The following is a 21749-nucleotide window of genomic DNA, read 5'->3' as shown; positions in this document are numbered from 1 at the left end:
TTTTGCATTGGAGCACAATATTTTCAAGAAAATTTGGCATTTTTCCCCATGTAGGTGAGTGCTGTTGCACATTCTCTGGGTTGGATTTCATAACTAAAGATCACACAAAAATCGAACTTTCACAGCACACTGTTGAAATGTATGACATATTGTTCTGGTTGTGAGAGCGCACTACGAGTGATACACTATCACTAGGCTATCCTGTCAATAGGGGAGAACTGTGTAAATTGTGTACGCAATCATTAAGGGTCATTTTGTAAGATAAAGTGAACAAACGCACAGGGAAACTATTCCGGGTGAGCGTGGGTACTGACCCATCAAGTAATGTATTGTGTGTGGTAGATGCAATTTAAAAAATCTATTATTAATCAACTTATATTAGAAACATGCCTACAAGTACTATTGTTTTGGTACTAACTACTGGACAGCTTGGTATAAACAGAGACGCAGTATAAATTACCTGTTTGGTGTTAGAGTGTGTGTCTATAAACTGATCCAGTTAAGAGGTTAATGCAAAGAGCGTGAATTGTGCCTGTGAGGCTTGTACCATACAATTGTTTGGTCAATTCTGGTGGCACTGGGAAAGCAGAGATGTTCATATAGATTTTTATTGTTAGCTTACGGCAAAGTGGACATAAAACTGCTATGAGATTCAGTTTTTTCTAGAAAGTTTTGGATACTCTCAAGAAGTGATGATATAATCTGTAAATGAAAGTTATGGAGACTTTTACATTCGCCTGTTCACTTTCATTTTAAGTACTGTAATTGATCTCCCTTATTCGTTTTTATGGGAGTTATGTGGGATGAAATTGTTTGTGCATTTATGGCCTTGCTATTAGAGCCTACAGTCTTCTAAATTTGTTGTGAATTTTTGCACAATACACATATCGCTAGCCATTATTGTGCAAAAGTGTCATACTTTACATGAGGTGTGACATTTCTCCAACCACAGAAGCACTTAAATGCTGCCGTATGTGACACCAAATAATTCAATTTCTTTTATGTAAGTGACAGTGTATATGGCACCCTTTTAGACATGACTTCTGGCTTGTATTACAATGATGTATTGTTATGTGTTTCATATCTGTACATGTCTAAGTGGAGCAGCCATGGCAGATTAACACAGTGACATGAGACCATGTTCAAGAGAATTGGGTTGCAGTGCTTGCAAGTTGACAGTGTTTCATGGTCAACTTCTACTGCATCTCTGTTTGTACCAAGCTGTCCAGTAGTTAGTACCAAAACAATAGTACTTGTAGGTATTTTTCTAATATAAGTTGATTAATAATAGATTTTTTAAGTATTTTTTACTGTGCAGCACATCATAATCAGTGATGGGTGGTGAGATTTTTTTCTTTTTCCAATTACTGACTCTAGTGGGATTTCATTGCATTTGTTAGTCAACATGTATTTGTTTCAGGTGGAGATTATTATTTAGATTCTCAGTTAGACATTTTTAAGGTTATCTAGAATTTTTTTCCATGGTACAGTAAAGCATTGTAGTCATGCCAAAATGGATCAAGCAGCTGACAATAATGTTCAACCAGTGATGGTTGAGACTGAACCAATTGTTTCAACTCAGCTGAATATAGACCTAATGGCGGAAATATTTCACAGATTGGCAGTGGTGGATGGTACATTGCATGCAGTACTAAACCAGGTGGCAGATATGTGCACCAAGCACGATCTAGTGGATATATCTGCCAAGAAGAATCTATCAGATATGTCCACTAGACAAGATTTAGCCTATCTTTCCAAACAAGATTTGACAAGGCAGCTTGCAGAGTCACACACGACTTTACCAATGAAACTTCCGAATTACGAAAGTCACACATAGGTGGGTTTACCTGATACTATCTGCAGCTAAATGAGGAGGTAGGTGAAATCAAACAGGTCCAGGAGTCACTGCCAGACACAGTTGGCCAGCTGTCTGAATGAGTGACAAATCTTTATATTCAGTAAGACAAGAGAATTAGTGAGTAGTTAATGCCATTAAAGACTGAATTCGATGTTGACACTACTCTGGAGGTGCTACTTAGAGCGCTCAATTAGTTAATGACACTGACGAAAAAGTGCAAGTCACTATTAGCCGAATTTGAAATGAAAAATTTGGCCAGGCAAAGTTATTGGAGAGGAACTGCATAATATGAAGGAACAAATTGGTAGTGACTTTTCTAAATCGTGTAATGTCATTAAGTTCCAGATGGCATCAGTAAACAGGGAACTGAGTGACGTCAAGGGGTGGCAACGCACAATGGTCGATCAGAAGGTGCGTTTACACTGCCATTTGTATCGGCACATGTATGAGATACATGTATATGCGACTTTGCGACATGTATCGCGACTTGTATGAGTTGACAAGTATCAACTTCATACATGTAAGAGCGTGCGTTTACACTGGTTGATATGTATCACTGTGTGATAGCTTCCGACGACTATTTGGAAGATTTCACATTTTTATGTGCTGATACACTTGCTCTTTTGGAAGATGATAGGAAGAAAAGGCGGAGGAAGCGTAGATGGTGGCACAGAGAGTTTCTCGCAAATTAACGCTAGAGGATGGCGCATATTTTAGAAATTATGTTAGGATGAGTATGGAGGAGTTCCGCGGTTTGTTATCACTTGTGGCTCCTCTTGTGTCCAAAACCAACACAAACTTTCGGGAAGCGATTCCACCAGAGGATCAGTTGGCAGTAGCACTCCGTTTTTTAGCCACTGGGGATTCCTCGTAAAACGAAGATTTCATGACAAAACATTTGCATTGTCGCACGATTGCTAATGCCAACGTCTCACACACGATTGTCGGCATCCGTTGTCAACATTATCACGCGAGGCCGCGGAATAATAGCAAAACATTGATATACGTGCCAGATGCATGAAAAAATTATATAATGTATTACATACTCTGATATATATATATATATATATATATATATATATATATATATATATATATATATATATATATATATATATATATAACTTTTACCTTCACTTCTTGGGATAAAACTTGCACGATGGCCTCGCAAGCATGAAGAATAATGTTGCATATGGCACTTTTTGATATTCTATGCAGATACATTAACGTCTAAACGACAGTCGGCACCTTCAAAACTCAAACAGCCGCCAAAGAGCCTGGTACTACGCATGCGCTAATCGTCGAAATAAGCGGCAGTCGACAAGACGACAGGAAATGATAGTACTGCGCATGCGCGAGTTCAAATGTCGCTCATACATGTCGCGTATATGGCCAAAAAGCGATATACAAAATGTATACGCGACATGTATGAGCTCGAGGGTCCGCATACAAGTTCCGTGAATTTTTGTATGAGGTGATGTATCGCGACATGTCAAATTGACATGTCGCTCATACATGTCGTGATACATGTATCCCAGTGTAAACGTACCTAGAAATGCACAAATCAGATTGAATACTGTGACAGTTCCGATATCCAGTCGAGCTCATCCTGACAAATCCGATTTAGCTGAGAATGTTCCATCTCATGTGCATGGTGCACTGAGTTTAATTTCTACTTATACAACAGTTCTCTCGGAGTTCCAAGTATATGTATCGAAAAAGTAAGGAATTCATTTCACAGTGTCCATTAGGGGATTTCGCAGGATACTCTGGCAATCAAGGAATGATAGACGAAAAAGCAAGTTCATTAGTAGTTGCATTCATGGCGACAAACCTTTGTGGGCCACAGAAGCATTCGTATCTTGCCATATATATATATATATATATATATATATATATATGCTGACTCTGAATGGGCCTCCCCTAGAAAATAATGGTCACCTGGCGTCCAAGAGCTATTAAGAAAGGAAATTTTTAGTCTGCAGCCCTTTCGTGTTGAAAGCAGTAGCCTATGGCGATATTTTTAAATATATATTAAATATATTATATTGGGACGATCCTGTGTCCCATCATGACATTTAGCAAATCCTGAAGGCCAAGCTGCTAACAGAAATCTGTTAAAATTTGGTACACGCATCTGTGACTAACCTGGGGGAGTTCATATCGATACCATATTCAATTGACTTGATACAAGAAGATATAAAGACAACTATAGGACAGATCATGTATCCACTCAGGGTACCCAGAACAAGCAACAGTAGAGGCTATAATCAGTTGAATATCAACAATGCTTCAATGCAAAATGGTTCCCACAATCCCCAGAAGTGAAATGGCTGTGGAAACAATAACAACAATAACAATAGGTAGAAACAAAACTTCATGAGTAAAGGCTTATCATGGTTACATATCGTCTCATGGCAATCAGCTGCAAAGTGACCAACTGCAACAGCAAAATAATAATGACTGGCACAATCATTGTCAAGATCAACTTCAACCCAACCCAACAATGACTGGAGAAACTGGCCTCCAATTGTTGAAGAAATAGTTCATAAGGGTAATCATTTTACTGAACATCGTCCACAAAACTAGACACGACCAAATCTAGCCCCAAAATCTTGGTCATGGGATGGAGATAGCTGGTATGTTAGAAATATTAACATGCTTCAGAACAATGTTACAAAATATACCTGGGAAGAGCTTTGCTCAGATACAAAACCCTACCATACTGATAACTCAAGAATCTGTAATTTGCAATATCTGAATATCTGCAATAGTGAAAGCCTTATCTGTCAACATTGTTCTGAATGCTGAGTCAAATGTCAGTGTTGTCTTGGATAATTTTTATTAGAGAATTTGTGAAGTAATAGGTGTACCAAAATTTACAGTCAGTAAATGTCAAATCATTGGAGCTGTGGGCACTCACTCAAAGAATGTTAAGATACAGACATGCCTGCAAATAATTCTGGGAAATTTTGTGGCAATGTGCACTTTCGTAGTCCTAAGTGGATTACTTATGGACTGTATTATGGGACTTGACTTTCTAAGAGAAAAGGGCACTGGCTCTGACTTCTCTAGGTAAGTGTTAAGTCAACATTTGTACTGCAGTTTCATCAGAGAAACAAAGGCAATATTCATTAAAACAACTGAAGATAAAGGAGAGAATTACTCCTTCATAAATGATGAGATAGGAAAAGTAATAAAAATCGCATATATAAACCATACCATTGTACTATCATGCCAGTAATTTATGGAGAAGTATCAAACCTAATAAAGAAACTAAAAGTCCAACACTCATCTGGCTTAGTGGCGTTAGATCACACCTTTCAGAGGAATGTAGGGAAAGCATACTAAAATCCTCAACACATGTGCTCAATGCTGCAATAGAGGGGAATGGTACATTTCCAGACTCACTAAAAACAAGTAAGGTAAATCCAGTATTTACGAAAGGAAAGAGAGACAAATTTTTTAATTTATTCTTTTATCTAGCAACTTTATATATATATATATATATATATATATATATATATATATATATATGGATCAGACATGCACACATATTTGCATTGTCAGTTTAACACAATAATGATGACACACACTACTTGAGTATCAAAGTATGTCGGTTTTAAATACTATAGCACCATACATAATTATCCATTTTGCATCTACTGTACAGTCTGCCTACAAACATTTTATTTCTACGATATCATATATAAGAAAACATCTTGAATTTACTAAATGTGTATCTAAGCAAATTTTATTCCATTGTACTATATGCTTCTTTCTAATTTTTTACATTTACTACGTATTTCTTGACTGAGTAGGACTTCCTGTAAGCAATAGTTTTATTGTATTCTTAAATTTATCTTTCAAACTGATGAGATGGAAACAGTTGCACATTTTTGTTGCCATACAAGCAGTATGTCTTTTATGTTCAGCTGTGTTGTGTTGTGGAATTCTGATGTTTATACTGTTAATGGTAGCATGGTTATATATGTTTTCATTTTTATTGAACCCGTTTTTATGTTCCCATGTAAATAGTAATAGTAGTATTTTATACACAAACATAGAGTAAAAAGTTAAAATTATTAGCTTTTTGAATGGTGACCTACAGCTATCTGGCTTTTTACACTAGCTGTTATTCTGATGGTTACTTTTTGCGGCTTAATTCTTTTGTATCATTTGAATGACCCGTATTTCTATTCCATGGCTCATTATAGCATTTAAATACGAGAAATTCGCAATTCACACAGCGTCATCTGTTACTAGTGGTTTAATGTTTCTGGGAACACATATAGCTGAACTTAATGTGCTTGTTAGAGTAGCAATGTTGTCCTTCCATGGTAGGCATTTATCTATGGTGGTCCCTAAGAACTTTGCGGTTTGAACTACATTCATAACCAGTAGTTGTAATTGTTTTGATTTCTCTATCCTCCTTCTGTTGGTGTTTCTCCATAGTATTGCTGTAGCTTTCTCTTTATTTAGAATTAGCCTAAGTTCCCACTTACTGAGCTATAAACTGTGCATCAATTTGCTTTTTGCTGTGGTATTATGTATATTTGTGCCAATAGTTATTGGTATCATCTACAAAGAGAATTATTTCTCTTTTAGTGTTAATAGATAATTCATTTATATATACCAGGAACAACAGGGTTCCTAATTATGCTGCCTTGTGGTACACCATGACTTATTTGTTTAAATTCTGATAAATATTTTTGTTGTTCGAATTGTGTTTCTACTGCTTGTTTCCTGATTTGCAGATACGATTTAATGATACTAAGAGCTGTTCCTCTAATCCCTTAGTGATCAAGTTTCCTTCTTTAAATATCATGGTCAAGTAGGTCGACAACTTTCGATAAGTCACAAGGAAATAACAAATCAATAACTCTGACATCCAACATAACTAAAATTTAAAAACTGTAATCATCACAATGTGATTTCAAAGAACGCAAATCAGTAATAACAGCATCAACAGATTTAGTTGAACATATTCTGAACAAGACTTACGGGATCTTCATTAACATGTCTAAAGCATCTGACTGTGCAAATCATTCTAGGTTAATGAAGAAGCTCAACGAATATAGGATTTGAGGAAATGCTACGACGTAGTCAAATCGTAGTTTATGGTAACGAACAATGCATACAAATTAGACATGCTATTGGGGAAATAAAATGAATTACATATATGAATTACAAACTGTCATACGTGGGGTGCCACAATATTCTGTGCTCTGGCCAATAGCCAGTGTGTAAATGATTTCGCAGAATGTATAAACCAGAATCTTACAATGTGTGCTGATGTCACTGCAATTACATGTGCATCTGAGACAAAGGAAGAGCCTGAAAAGAAAGCATTCCTAAATTTTGAAACTTCAGATAAATATCTAACAGAAAACATCTTGTTTATAGATCAATTTGAAACAATTTATGTAGAGCTCCAAACCAAACAGAGTGGAATGTATAACGTAAATATTAAATTAAATAGCGAAGCAATTAAAAACACGAGAAGTACAAAATTTTAGGAACTATTAGAGATAAGCTTTGACTTAAGTGTATTCTTTGAAACGATAAACGCACAGATTTTCTTTATTCTTGAAACAGCAAAGTTGTGGATGATGTTCGTCTCAGGACAATGAGCCACAGACTTGTGTTCCCACATCTGTCCTACTCAATTCATATATGGGGGAGTCCTCAAGACACTTACTGAAAAGGAATAGGTGTTTAAAATTCACAAAATAGCAGTGAGGTGTATAGCAAAAATACCACTTAGACAAACTTGTAGGTATCCTTTTGTACTCCACAATACTATGACAGTGTACGCACCACCTAAATAAAGACCTACATGACCACATATCAAGAGAAAAGGATTTTATTACTTAAGACAGTGAAATATCAAACTAGCAATGAGTGCTTCGATAAAGAAAGCGAAAAGTTTATTAACAAGCTACTAAAATCAAATAAAAAAGTCAAAGATTCGAATTTATCAAAAAAATTTCGATAGTATCTTACAGAGAAATTTATGAACAATATGAGCGATCATTAATTATCAAATTAAATGTTAGCTGGTAAGTCACAGCAGTAAATATGTAATAATCTCCTAGGTGCCTTTAAAATTTGATCCTGTTTTCTTCGATGTACATTTTGTATATATAAAAATTGAATGATACCCTATACTGTCAACTGAAAATTATCAGTTGGAGACCACTTGCAAAACGTAGGTAAATGAATAAATTTGACACGACCAAATGAAAATTACATCAAATCATGAAATGTATCTTATTGCCATAAAAATGGCTGTAAAAAGAAATATAGAAAATTACCTACTAATTAACATTACGCAAACCACGTGGTATTTTTCCTGCGAACTGTCAAATGAAAATAGAAATTACAAAAATATTTTTCCTCTTTACTTAAAATCCGCATCCGAAGAATCATTGGTGCATGGCATCGAGTAGAAATACTCTGTGAGGCGTGGAAGATCTACGTTTAGGTTACATCAATGATATACAATCGAATTCGTAGGCGACCAATAGGGTTGCTTGAATCAGCTTTGTGGCGATTGGGAGCTAGTTTTATACAATGTTTTGTTTTGTTTTGTTTGTTTGGGGTGGGAAACTATCGAGGTAACAAGCGTTGTGAATTTTAAACGCAATTGTGAAATATTTTGCCACAAGTTATACCAGTTAATGACGATTAACATCCAGATAGCCTTAAAAATACTGTATTTCATGCCCCGGTTTGAAAGTCGTGTATTGTCAACGGTTGGGTATATAATTTCTGGTAAATGTAATAGCGATACTGTATGTAAGCAGTCATGGTTCGAGGTACGTATAAAATCGCCTATTTTTACGTACTTCTATTGAATGTAGATTTTTTTGGTGTGCTTGCACAGAATAATGGACGACACCCCATATTTGATATGGTTTCAGTTAGAGAAATTTAAGTTTACACACTGAAACTTTGTTTTGTTTCATTACCATTAGGACGCAGAAACGTGATAAGAAACAAAAATGTCACAAGTGATGGAAGTTCTGGAGAACCGAGGAAGAAAAGTACAAAACTTTCTCAAGAATTCAAGGGAAGGCTCTCCCATTCGGTGCCACGACTTCACGATGTGGAGATAACAAAGTATTTCCATCCCGACGAGCATGATGAGAATTTGCCTTTAACTTTAAAAACGTCGCAGACTGATTGTGAACTTTCAGGGCATGAGAGTAATACTGACTCAAATGCCCATGTCAAAACTGAAGAAAAAGATGGTAATTAGCATGATTCACTCCATATATTCATATGATGAGTATGTTTCAGGTAATGACCACAATTTACTAGAGAACGCTTGATTGAAATCACCCGTAATATTACTTTTCTGTTTGTGAACATCGCTTGTTTTCTTGGGTTTAACTGCAAGTCAGTATATTCAAATATGTCTGAAGACGTCCTCTGGTTAATTAAATCCCTGTTCACTAGGTGTTGAGAACAGAAAAATTATTATATAGGATTTTATTTAGATGTGGATAATTCACACTATTTTAACCCTGAAAGGATACAGTATGAAACTGACACTCATGAATGGACATGTTCTGTATGGACCACAAGGAAGTTTAATACAGCTATGTGTTAATTGAATCGGTACAGTAATTTAATTGGTTTAGCGCTTAACCACTGCTCTCACTTTGAAGTTGTGTGTTTTTATTTACAGAAAATATATCTACTTTGTGCCTTTGGTGTATAGTGTTGTTATATTTTGAGCATCTAGTTTTTGTTTTTAGACCCTTTGATCTTGAGCACAAAAAAAAGGTAGTGCCTTCCACTTTTATTAATCGTTTTAGTAACTTCCGTTTCCTTATTATCCCTGTTGATGTTTAGTAGATCCTGAGTTTTTGAGCGAAGGTCTGCAGGAAACTTTGATCAGCCTACTCATGTGTTTATGTACCATCTGGAGCCCAAGTTCATACTGAAAATATCTAGTAATTTTTCCTGTCAATTTGCTTCGTGCCATGAATAGCAACATAGCATTTATTCCTCTCCGATCCAAAATATCGTAGTAAAAATCTGGGAGGCCACCTTCTGGTTTTATGCCCAAGTGTATAGGAGTGTGCCATTTCATCCAAAGTATGTACTACTCTTTTTGTGCTGTTATAAAACCCAATTACTTGTGGTTTCTTGGTCTCTTGATTTACTAAGTTATAAGAACGCATGGTTGAAACCAAAATAACTGATTGTGAATGATAAGAGTTAGCTTTTCGTAATAGCACCACTGTGATTGCAGCAGTTCCGTATTTCTGTTTGGCAAAAGAAACGAGGTATCTCTTTCTTGTTGTCTCTGAATATTTCCACAACGGGTCGACAGAAGTGTCCGATCCCACGCGTCAGCTTTGATCCGTGACGTAAGGGTGTTGGGAAATACGGAAGCGTTCGATCCCGCCCGTCTGCTTTGACCCATGACGTCACAAATATGGCGGAAACAACCATAAATCACGATTACAATATGGCGCATATAAAGTCGTTATGCACACATTATGAGGACAAAAATACATTGAAAAACGCGCACACACACACACACACACACACACACACACACACACACACTCACTTTCCACAAAAAATGACACTAACGGGACAAGCTTGGGAAATGGGGTGTTTTTGGGTGGGGGCAAACTAAATATAAACAAATTTAGACACCCACCCCCATACAAAACCACACAAAAAGACGAAAAAAAACAGACATTACAAAACTCCCCAAATACCACTAAACAAAATATCATCTGGAATCGGACACTTCCCTTGACCTATATAGCTCAACAGCAGCTCCCGATACCAATCCCAACATACACAGCCACACATTGGGATCGAACACTTCCCTTGACCTGCGCACTGTTAATTATATCCGTCATATCCATTCCTGAACAAAAACAACAACCAGTTAATTTTAGTAGAATTATCACACGATGTACAACGAACGACGCTAAATTAACCTTCACACAAAATCGTTAACTCACTGAAACGAATTCCACTACAAACACAGCCGACACTCTATCAATTCAGGATAATGAGCAAAAGCAAACTGAGCCCATTACACCACACAAACGAAAACCCTGAACATACCACCAGAGAGCACAACACGACGACATCTACAAACACGCCATACTCACAAACCAAACTCCTGAGGCCTATTGTGGTTTTCGGGTTTTTTTAAGGGCTGTTAGTGAAATGTATAGGCCAAAAGTGGTTAGTTTGGGTGGGTCGGTGGCTGCGGCTCAGGGTGGGGTGGATGGTTTATTTCGTGTTAGACTGTGTGTGAGGGGGGGGGGGGGGGTGTTGATTTGTGTTTTAGTTGTGGAGGATCTATTTTGTTGAGTTGTAGTGTGTGATTGAGATTTTTTTATGTTGCGTTTGGTTTTTGTTTGTAGGTTTTTTTTATTTTTGGGGGGGGGGGGTTGGGTTGGTTGGGGGGAGGGTGAGGTGTGGGTGGGTCGGGTCTTTCTTTTGGTTGAGTATTTTGTCGTTGGCTGGTTTTTGTGTGTGTGTGTGTGTGTGTGTGTGTGTGTGTGTGTGTGTGTGTGTGTGCGTGCGTGCGTGCGATTGTGGTGGCCAACCTAGTTCGTGGCGCTGGAACTTTTTTGTGGTAAGTTTTTATTTTTTTTGCTTCTAGTGTATGTGTTGGGGGTTAAGGGAAGTGTTTTATTGCGATGTGTGGTTGTGAATGTTGGTATTGGTATCAGGAGATGTTTTTGAGCTGTATAGGTCAAGGGAAGTGTGTGATCCTAATTTATGGGATCGGGAGCTGCTGTTGAGCTATATAGATCAAGGGAAGTGTCCGATTCCAGATGATAGTGTGTTTAGTGGAATTTGGGGAGTTTTGTGGTGTCGGTTTTTTTCGTCGTTTGGTGTGGTTTTGTATGGGGGTGGGTGTCTAAAATTTGTTTATATTTAGTTTGTCCCCACCCATAAACCCCCACTTTCCCATGCTTGTCCCATTAGTGTCATTAGGCTTTTTGTGGAACTTATGTGTGTGTGTTTTTCGATATATTTTCGTCTTTATACTCTGTACTTAACGACTTTATATGCGCCATGTTGGAATCGTAGACCATGTTGCCGTTGATCTCAGAGCCAAGAGATGGGTGTTAGACGTTAAGACAGCGCGGGGTGCCGAAGGTGGGAGTGATCATTTCCTGGTCAGAGGCCATTTAAACATACAGTGTAAAGGAATAACGGGGCCTAAGTTAAAAAGGGTGGAAAGGTACCATGTGGAGAAACTAAAAGATGAGGCAACGAAGACCAGATACCAGTTGCAACTTAGTAACCGCTTTGAAGCACTCAGCGAAGTGGACGCGAATCAGGACCTCGAACTTATGTGGGGAGACATCCAGAGCTCAGTTAGGGATACAGCAAAGGAAACACTCATGGGAAACCCAATGGGCAAGAAGATCTGGTTTGGAAAGGAATGTGCAGATGCCCTGGAAAGGAGAAAGGAAGCCAGGAACAAATGGCTGAAGGGGACAAATCTGGCACAGGCCAAAGCACAATTTGAGGAGGTCGAAAGACTACACAAGCAATTCTGAGAAGAGCAAAGAGGAAATACATAAGGAATATCATCACTGAAGCAGAAACAGACCTCAGAGGACAAAAGACGAGGGAAATGTTTCTGAGGGTGAAGTACCTCTGCAAAGGTCACCAGGCCAAGCAGAAATTTGTCAAAGATTCCCGTGATAAGATCCTGGCGAACGATAGGGACATAGCTGAGAGGTGGAAAGAGTACTTTCGACAGCTGCTAAATTGTGATGAACCCGAATTGCAGTTTGATTTCCAGTACCCAATTACAGCCGATGCAGACTATCCCCCACCTACCCTTGATGAGATAAAAACCAGAGTCAGACACCTTAAACAGAATAAGAGTCCAGATCAAGATGGAATACAGGCTGAAATGATCCTGGCAGGAGGAGAGAAACTCGCAGAAAAAATACACCGACTGATACAGGCAATATGGACCAAAGAAGAACTACCAGGAGCATGGAAAACAGCTCTGATTTGTCCAATACATAAGAAGGGCGACAAACTGAAATGTGACAACTATCGAGGAATCGCCCTGCTTAACGTCTGCTATAAGATCCTGTCCAATTGCCTCATACATAGAATTCAGCCAGTGGCAGAATCGGTGATTGGGGAGTACCAGGGAGGTTTCCAGCCAGGACGGTCAACAGTAGATCACATCTTCAGTCTCCGGCAGCTCACTGAGAAACTGGGTGAATATGGTACAGATTTACATATTTTATTCGTTGATTTTAAGAAGGCCTATGATTGCATACATCGCAAGAGCCTGCTCAACTGTTTAAGGGAGTTTGGCATAGCAGAGAAACTCATCAGTCTGATAAACATCTGTCTGAACGAGACACATGCGAAGGTGAAGATGGGAAATCGCGTAACTGAGGAATTTGAAATTGTGACAGGACTCGGGCAAGGAGATGGGTTGTCCCCTATCCTGTTCAACTTTGCCCTCGAGAAGATCATACGCGAGACCTTCCAAGAGAACGAAGGGATTGAAATCGAAGGAAAGAGACTGGCATACTTAGCCTATGCAGACGACATCTGTTTACTCTCTAGGTCGGAAGAGGAGTTGGAGCAAATGACCAAGCACTAAAGGAGGCTGCCAGCAAATTTGGGCTAAACATAAACGAAGCTAAGACAGAGTACCTCGTTATGACGCGTGGTCATTGTCAGACTGCTGATCATCTACAATCACTGCAGGTTGGGGACCATTCCTACAAGAGAGTGCAAGAATCCAAATACCTAGAGGCACTTTTCACTGCGAACTCGTCATGTGAAGCAGAGATCAATGCCAGAATACAAGCAGGAAACCGATCTTACCACAGCCTAGCACAACTGCTTCGGTCCAAATCTCTCTCCAGACAGTTCAAGATTCGACTGTACAAAACCCTGATCCAGCCTGTTGTTCTATATGGCTGTGAGACATGGAGTATCCGGAAACAGGACTTCCATAAGCTCCTTGTCTTTGAGAGAAAAGTGCTTCGGAAGATCTTTGGTCCGGTTCTGGATGCAGATACAGGGGAATGGAGGATCAGATACAACCAAGAGCTTGAGGAACTATACCAGCAGCCCAACATAGCAGGAGCTGTCAAAGCTAAACGAATGTAGTGGGCCGGCCATGTGGCCCGGATGGAGGATCACAGATGGCCTCGGAAGCTCCTGGATTTCACACCTACAGGAAAGAGACCGCCAGGGAGACCCAAGAAGCGTTGGAGGGATGGACTCCATGAAGATTTAAAACAAATGTCAATAGATGTGGACGAATGGCGGATAGCAGCAATGGACAGAATACAGTGGAGGAGGAAACTTGTAGATGCGTGCGGTCCACTGGACCTGATCACGTAGTAGTAGTAGTATGTTGGAATCGTGGTTTATGGTCGTTTCCACCACATATGTGATGTCATGGGTCAAAGCAGACGGGCGGGATTGGACACTACCGTATTTCCGCAGTCTGAAAGGGCAGAGCCCTCTGAAATCTAGTAACCATTGATCAGCTTTGCAGTAGGAATGGGATGTATAGCTTGCGTTACTATTTTGTAACACGTGCAACCCATAGTACAAAGACTTCCCTCCTATCTTAAAGATACCAACCATTTCCTAGATGGTTTGAAATCTTTGCCTGTCCCACTCCCACCACACACCTTGCTTGTCACCATTGATGCAGTCTCCCTCTGTACGAACATCCCCCACATACATGCTCTCTCTGCTGCTGAATGTTTCCTCAGTCGTCGCCTACCTGATGCCAAGCCTATGACATCCTTCTTGCTCATCTGAATCAGTGTTATACGTATCAACAAGTACTTCACCTTTGAGGGGCAGACGTACAAACAGATCAGGTTTGTGGCCATGAGAACCAGGATGGCTCCTTCCTATGCCAACATTTTCATGGGTTGATTGGAGGGCACTTTCCTGGGGTCCATAGGCCTTCAGCCCTTGGATTAGTTTAGCTACATTGATGACATCTTTGCAATATGGAGTCATGGTGAGGCTGACCTTTTAAAATTACTGGAATCTCCAGATACCTTCTCCCAGCTATCCCTCAGGGGACTCAGCATTTATGTGCTGGGTACGGGCTTGGCAAACCCGGGATCCCCGAGCTGGGGACTGGTGTGCGCCGCCAGTCCTCTGACACCGTAAGCTCTGGGCATGCTTTAGCGACCACCGTGTGGCGCAACGGCGGAACGTTGCGTGTCGCAGGGACCGGGGATCTTGGCTTGATTGCCTGGATCGCGAGGATGGTACATACCTCTCTAAAAAAAACCTTCAATCTTAAGGTGTGCTGCGCGCCGATAAGATGCATGGCTGTTGAGGTGGAACAGTCGCTAGCGGGCGACCTCTGAGGAACCTGCCGCACCTCAGTTGTATAAGGCTTACCCAGGCATGCGGGGCTCTGTCTGGGCTGACGTTTCGTTCCCTAGCTGCTCGTGGGACGCACATGGCAACCACGTATTTCCCTTCACCAGCTTCGCAATCAGTCAAGCGCATGAGGGAGGCTAGTCCTCCAGATATGCAGATGGAAAGGAGTAACAGGGCTCATGGAGTCGTAAATGACAATGTTTTCATCGTGATTAAGAGGAAGGAGGGCTCATTTGAAAAAGTGTCTCCTTTCTACATACATAAAGGTTTAGAAGTACTCGCAGGTACACTGAAATCTATCAAACGCCTGAGGAATGGTACCCTGTTAGTTGAGACTACTAGGGCATCGCAAGTGGAGCTGCTTCGGAAGTCACCCAAGTTAGGCGAGTATGATATTACTGTCGAGTTGCACAATTCCCTCAATTCCAGTAAAGGCATTGTCACCTGCCGTGATTTAATGGATATCGATGTCGACGAGCTGAAGCAAGAATGGGCAACACAGGGGATTGTAGACGTGGAACAAAGGACACATAGAAATAATGGAGTCACTGAGAAATCTGCCACTTTCATTGTGACTTTCAATTCGCCTGTCTTACCTGAATACGTTCTGGCTGGTTTCCTCAGACTTAGGGTTCGGCCTTATATACCTAACTCTATGCGCTGTTTCAAATGTCAGCGATTTGGCCATACGACAGTGAGTTGTGGGGGTGAACCAACCTGCGGTATCTGTGGCAAGGCAGCTCATGAAGCTGGGACCAACTGCACATCTCCAGCGCTGTGTATAAACTGCTCTGGGAGCCATCCCGTCTGGAGCAGAGACTGCCCCGTCTTTGCGGAAGAACGAAAAATTCAGGAGATCAAGGTGACAAAGAGGCTACCTTATGTGGAAGGCAAAAAAGAGTATAGGGCTACAAAACCCCCTGTCTTTGCCACATCCTATGCCTTCTTGGTGCACAACCGTGCGTCGCGAGTAGACGCTTCGACGCAGACCATGTCCAGCGTCGCAGTATCCTCCACCAATACCTGTACCTGTGTTTGTACCTGCCAGAGCACTCCCACTAACGATATAGCTATTCAGGCTGCTCCGCCTGCACCCACCACTATTGCAGAGAAAGCTCCAGTGAAGCCTTCGAAGGCCCTCCAGAAACAGAGTGCCTCTCCACTTCCCCCATCCCCAGCTTCCACAAAGAAAACGGGACCAGGGAAAGGGGCACGGCGTTTGACGTCACACCTGCCAAAGGCACCATCGGATGTCGTCATGGCATCCCTGACTGATGAGGAGGACATCGTCATGGATTTTGATACCTCTTCCCCAGAACCTGGCAGCCCCTCTGCTGCCACTCGCTCTACAAGTGCCTCACCAGCGCGGCGCAAAGACAGGGGGAAATCTAAACCGAAACGCTGATATAGCTCCCATACTTCAGTGGAATCTGAATGGAGTCAGACCTCGCCTTGCAGAATTGCGGCTGTTAGTACAGGCAAACCCCATTTGCATCTCTTTGCAAGAGACACATTTTAAAGAGACTGACATGCCTGTACTTACGGGATATCACATGTACAGGAAAGACGACCTGACTGGTAATAGGGCTCAGGGTGGGGTGGCAGTGTTCATTAAGGACACATTCCACTCCTCACCTGTGACCTTCACCACGACGCTACAAGCGGTTGCAGCTCGGATCCTGGCCCAGGTTCATGTTACAGTGTGCTCCTTGTATTTACCACCCGCTGAGCTCATTGACAGTGAAGCCCTCGCACGGCTCATTGATCAGCTACCCCGTCCCTTTCTCATTTTAGGAGACTTCAATGCTCATAATGCATTATGGGGTTCCAACGAAACCTGCCCCAGAGGCCAGATGATTGAGCAGTTGCTCAGGACTTCCGACGTCATACTGCTGAACACAGGTCAGGCCACGCATTTTAGCACCGCTTCAGGTTCATCTTCTGCCATAGACCTCTCTATTTGTTCGCCTGTGCTTGCGGACATTGCTCAGTGGGTCGTCGACGACGACCTTCATGGCAGCGACCATTACCCTATCTGGCTCCATCTGCCAGTTGAAATGGGTCGTGTCGCACAGCCGCCGAAATGGTTGTTCCGGAAGGGAAACTGGACGCTCTACCGGCAGTTGGCTGTTTTTGAACGGTGTGAAGGCGTCCAGGATTGGGTGGATCACATTACGGCGGTGATGCACCATGCCGCTGATGTATCCATACCAAAGTCAAAGGGAACACCTGTGAGGCAGCCTGTCCCTTGGTGGAATGACGACTGTCGTACCGCCATCAGAGACAGGCGGGCGGCTTTGAGGAGATTCCGTCGGTGCCCCACTGCTGCGCATCTGACAACTTTCCGGATAGCACGGGCGCGGGCGAGGAAAATCGTTAGGGAGAGTAAACGGAGGTCTTGGCGTGAGTTCCTGAACTCCATCAATAGGTCCACATCTTCAAGCAAAGTATGGGAAGCCATTAGGAGGATCTCAAGGCGATACTCTCGACCGCCACTAGCCGCTATACGTGAGAGGGGGTGTCTCCTAACATCTCAGAGAGACATCGCCCGGGCGTTGGCAGAATCTTTTCAAACTATTACGGCCGATTCTAGCCAGGACCCAGAATTTCTGCGCTATCGGAGTACACAGGAGAGGGCTGGTTTTGATTTCCGTTCACAGAACACTGAGGAATACAACCAGCCTTTCTCTTTGTGGGAATTGGACTCTGCCCTGTCCATATCTCGGGATACCGCACCTGGTCCAGACCTGATATCGTATAGCATGCTGCAGCAGTTGGATCTGCGGTCAAAGGAAGTCCTCCTTCAACTTTTTAATGAAATTTGGAAGACAGGCGACTTTCCTAGTTCGTGGAAAGAATCGATTTTAATTCCGCTTTTAAAACCCGGGAAGGATCGGACCGAACCCAGTAGCTACCGTAGCATTAGTCTCACGAGCTGCGTCGGAAAGACATTTGAGCGTATGGTCAATAGGCGCCTGGTGTGGGTTCTCGAATCTAGATCCTTACTTACCCGCTGCCAGTGTGGATTCAGGAGGTATCATTCCACCCTAGATAACCTGATCCTACTCGAAACAGCGATACAAGATGCTTTCCTATGTAAGCAACACCTTATCGGGGTTTTCTTCGACCTGGAGAAGGCGTACGATACTACCTGGAGGCATACCATTTTGCGGCAGCTTTATGAGTGGGGTTTCCGTGGGCGTTTACCCACACTCATCCGATCCTTTCTGTCAGACAGATATTTTACGTATAAGGTTGGGAATGCCCTGTCTGACCATTTTAAGCAGGAGAACGGTGTCCCTCAAGGAAGTGTCCTCAGTGTGACAGCTTTCGCAATTGCCATCAATAGTATTGCGTCCACAGTACGACGGCCCGTGCAGTTCTCCTTGTTTGTGGACGATTTCTCCATTTTCTGTGCGTCTTCCTCCGTCACAGCTGCTACACGCCAATTACAGCTGACACTCGTGCGATCGGAGAAATGGTCTAAGACTACGGGCTTTAAATTCTCTTTGGAGAAGACCATTTGTGTAGATTTTAACCATTCCCGTTCTCTTTTTAATCTCCCTGTTTTAAAACTGGGAGACACTGTTCTCCCCTTTATGGAAAAAGTGAAATATCTCGGGCTTATTTTTGATGAGAAGCTCACATGGTTGCCACACTTAAAGGATCTAAAGGTCCGCTGTTTCAAGGCTTTAAACCTCCTTAGATGCGTCAGTCATAGATCCTGGGGTGCTGACAGGGCACGTCTGCTCCAACTTTATAAGGCCTTTGTGCGACCTCGACTGGAATACGGATGTCAAGCTTATGGCTCTGCAAGACCTTCCTACCTCAAAATGTTGGATGTGATTCACCATGAGGGTATTAGGCTTTCAACGGGGGCTTATCGCACGAGTCCGGTTGCTAGTCTGTGTGTCGAGGCGGGAGAGCCTCCGCTGTCCTTTCGGCGTCTTCTTCTCGTGGTACGGCACGCGTACAGGACCAAGTCCACTCCTCTTTCATTGACGTCCGACACTTTTTCCCAGCCGGCACTGGCACGTCTCTTCCGCCACCGTCCGGCGGCAACAAAACCGTTTGGCATCCGTGCAAAGGAGAGTCTCGAGTCGGTACACCTGGAGGGCATTAAGGTCCTCCACCAGGGATGGAGTAGGGGATCTCCCTGGTGACTACAAAGGCCAAGATTACTTCTTGATCTGGCTGCTTACAGGAAGTATTGTACCCCGGACCACCTTTTTAAAATTAAACTTACTGAGATTTTAGAACGCCATTCCGATTTTACTACTGTTTACACGGATGGTTCTAAACAGGGGGATTTTATGGGCTGCTCTGCTGTGTTTCCCGATACTGTCCATCGGATAGGGCTCCCAGAGCAGTTCTCAGTTTACTATGCAGAACTGTTTGCCATTCTGCAAGCATTAGAGCATATGCGCCGACATCTTGGCACGAAATTCATCATCTGCTCCGATTCCCAAAGTGCTCTACATGCTCTTCAACAAATGTACGCAGCAGATCGGATGGTGCAAGAGGTGCAGGACGCACTCCTGCTCTTGCAACAGCAGGGTAAGGATGTGATTTTCTGCTGGGTTCCAGGGCACATAGGGATTCCTGGAAATGAACTTGCAGATGCGGCTGCCAAGGAGGCTTGCTCCATCCCACCTCCTGCTCGCTGTTCCGTCCCCCTGCAGGCCATTATGTCTTTCGTGACTCAGAAGGTCATGCGTTGGTGGGAGGCTCAGTGGCTGGACGTGAGGGATAATAAGTTGCGAGCGGTGAAGGATTCTGTCCGACCGTGGCTCACCTCCTTCCGACTACGACGCGCTGAGGAAGTAGCCCTTACCCGGCTTAGAATAGGACATTGTCCTTTGACACATGGTTTTCTGTTACATCGTGAGGAGCCACCAACGTGTCAGACATGTGGGACACAGTTGTCAATACGTCATATTTTAACTGAGTGTGTTTTATATGCAGGTTTGAGGGAAGATTTCAGTTTCCCACCAGACCTACCCTCTCTTTTAACTAATAATGAGGCGAGTGTCACTAGAGTTTTACGTTTTTGTGTGATGTCTGGCCTTCTTCCCAAAATATTGGGATTGAAGTCTTAATGTGCTGTCCAGTGGTTTGGTCACCCATTATTTGTAAGTGGTCACTCAGCTACCGTTACTTATTTTTCCCTGTTTGTTCTGCTATTTTATTTTTAGTTTTATCTCCCTGTTTTGATGTGCTGTGTCCAATCTTGCAATTTGAACAATACCACTTCTCTCACGATTCGGCTCTGAATTGAACTTTTGGGAACGGGCGCTGATAACCTCGCTGTTGTGCGCCCTAAAACACTAATCATCATCATCATTATTCTCCCAGCTAAATTTCTCATTTACTATTCTGAATCCCGTGCCACTTTCCTTGATGTCAATCAAGTCCTTGCCAAAGACCTTCTACACACTTCCATCCACATGAAACCTAATAACAAACATCAGTACTTGTATGTTGACAGTTGCCATCCTTTCCATGTCAAACGTGTGTCTCCCCCCCCCCCCCCCCCCCATACAGCCTTGGCATATGAGGCAAACATATTTGTTCAGATGCACTCTTTACAGCAATATATCACCTCTCTTACTTCAGCCTTCACTAGACCTAATTATCCAACAGCCTAGTTCAACAGCAGATTTTCCAGGCCATCACATCCAATCCTGATATTGATGATCCCTCCAAAACACAACTTCGGGGCACACCACGTGTCATCCAGTATTATCCTGGTCTTGAATGTATCAATCAGCTACTTTGACAAGGCCATGACTTCCTAAAATCATGTCCTGAAATGAGATCCATTCTGTCTGAGATTTTGTCCACCACACCTAGAGTAGCTTTTCATCACCCTCCCAATCTCCGCAGTATCCTTGTCAGACCCTATGCTCCTTCTGCACTCATCTCCCCACCCCTGTGACCATCCCCGCAGCAAGACTAGCCCTATGCACCCTCCTACCACCATCTATACCAGCCCTGTAACTGGCAAAACGTATACTCTCAAATGGACAGCCACCAGTGAAAATACACATGTCATATACCAGCTGTTATACAAACACTGTTCGGCCTTTTACATAGGCATGACTACCACCCAGTTATTAGTGAGGATGAATGGTCATAGGCAGAGGTTGTAAGCAGGCAACACACAGTGTCCTGTTGCAGAACATGCTGTACAACATGACCTCAGTGCCTGTTTCACCTCACGCACCATCTGGGTACTTCCCCGGACACCAGTTTCTCAGAACTCCACAGGTGGGGACTAGCACAACAAAATGTCCTTGGTTCTCACCATCAACCTGGTCTTAATTTACATTAATTCCTTCCGTCTCAGCATTTATTTACAGTAACCACTCCTATTCTTTACTCCATTTTACTTTTCTACATCTTAAATTTTCCAATATGTCTATTTTTTGCTGTCCCCCCTCCCAGCTCTGTTACATACAATTCACTTATTTTTTTAATCTTATTAACTCGT

The 21749-nt window shown here is 42.3% G+C and overlaps 1 protein-coding gene across 1 annotated transcript in view; it reads left to right on the top strand.

Annotated features, from left to right (window-relative positions):
* The first annotated feature begins 8394 nt into the window (after positions 1-8394).
* Positions 8395-21749, top strand: part of LOC124711488 (histone-lysine N-methyltransferase PR-Set7) — a 53196-nt gene continuing 39841 nt past the window's right edge. Inside the window, exons 1-2 of the mRNA XM_047241597.1 lie at positions 8395-8679; positions 8839-9114. Of these exons, the coding sequence (XP_047097553.1) occupies positions 8670-8679; positions 8839-9114 (286 nt within the window). The 5' untranslated portion in view covers positions 8395-8669. The remainder of the gene's footprint in view (positions 8680-8838; positions 9115-21749) is intronic.

The sequence above is a fragment of the Schistocerca piceifrons genome, chromosome 8, assembly GCF_021461385.2.
Source record: "Schistocerca piceifrons isolate TAMUIC-IGC-003096 chromosome 8, iqSchPice1.1, whole genome shotgun sequence".
Lineage (NCBI taxonomy): Eukaryota > Metazoa > Arthropoda > Insecta > Orthoptera > Acrididae > Schistocerca > Schistocerca piceifrons.
The sequence above is the reverse complement of the archived record's forward strand: the minus strand, read 5'-3'. Positions and strand labels throughout refer to the sequence as shown.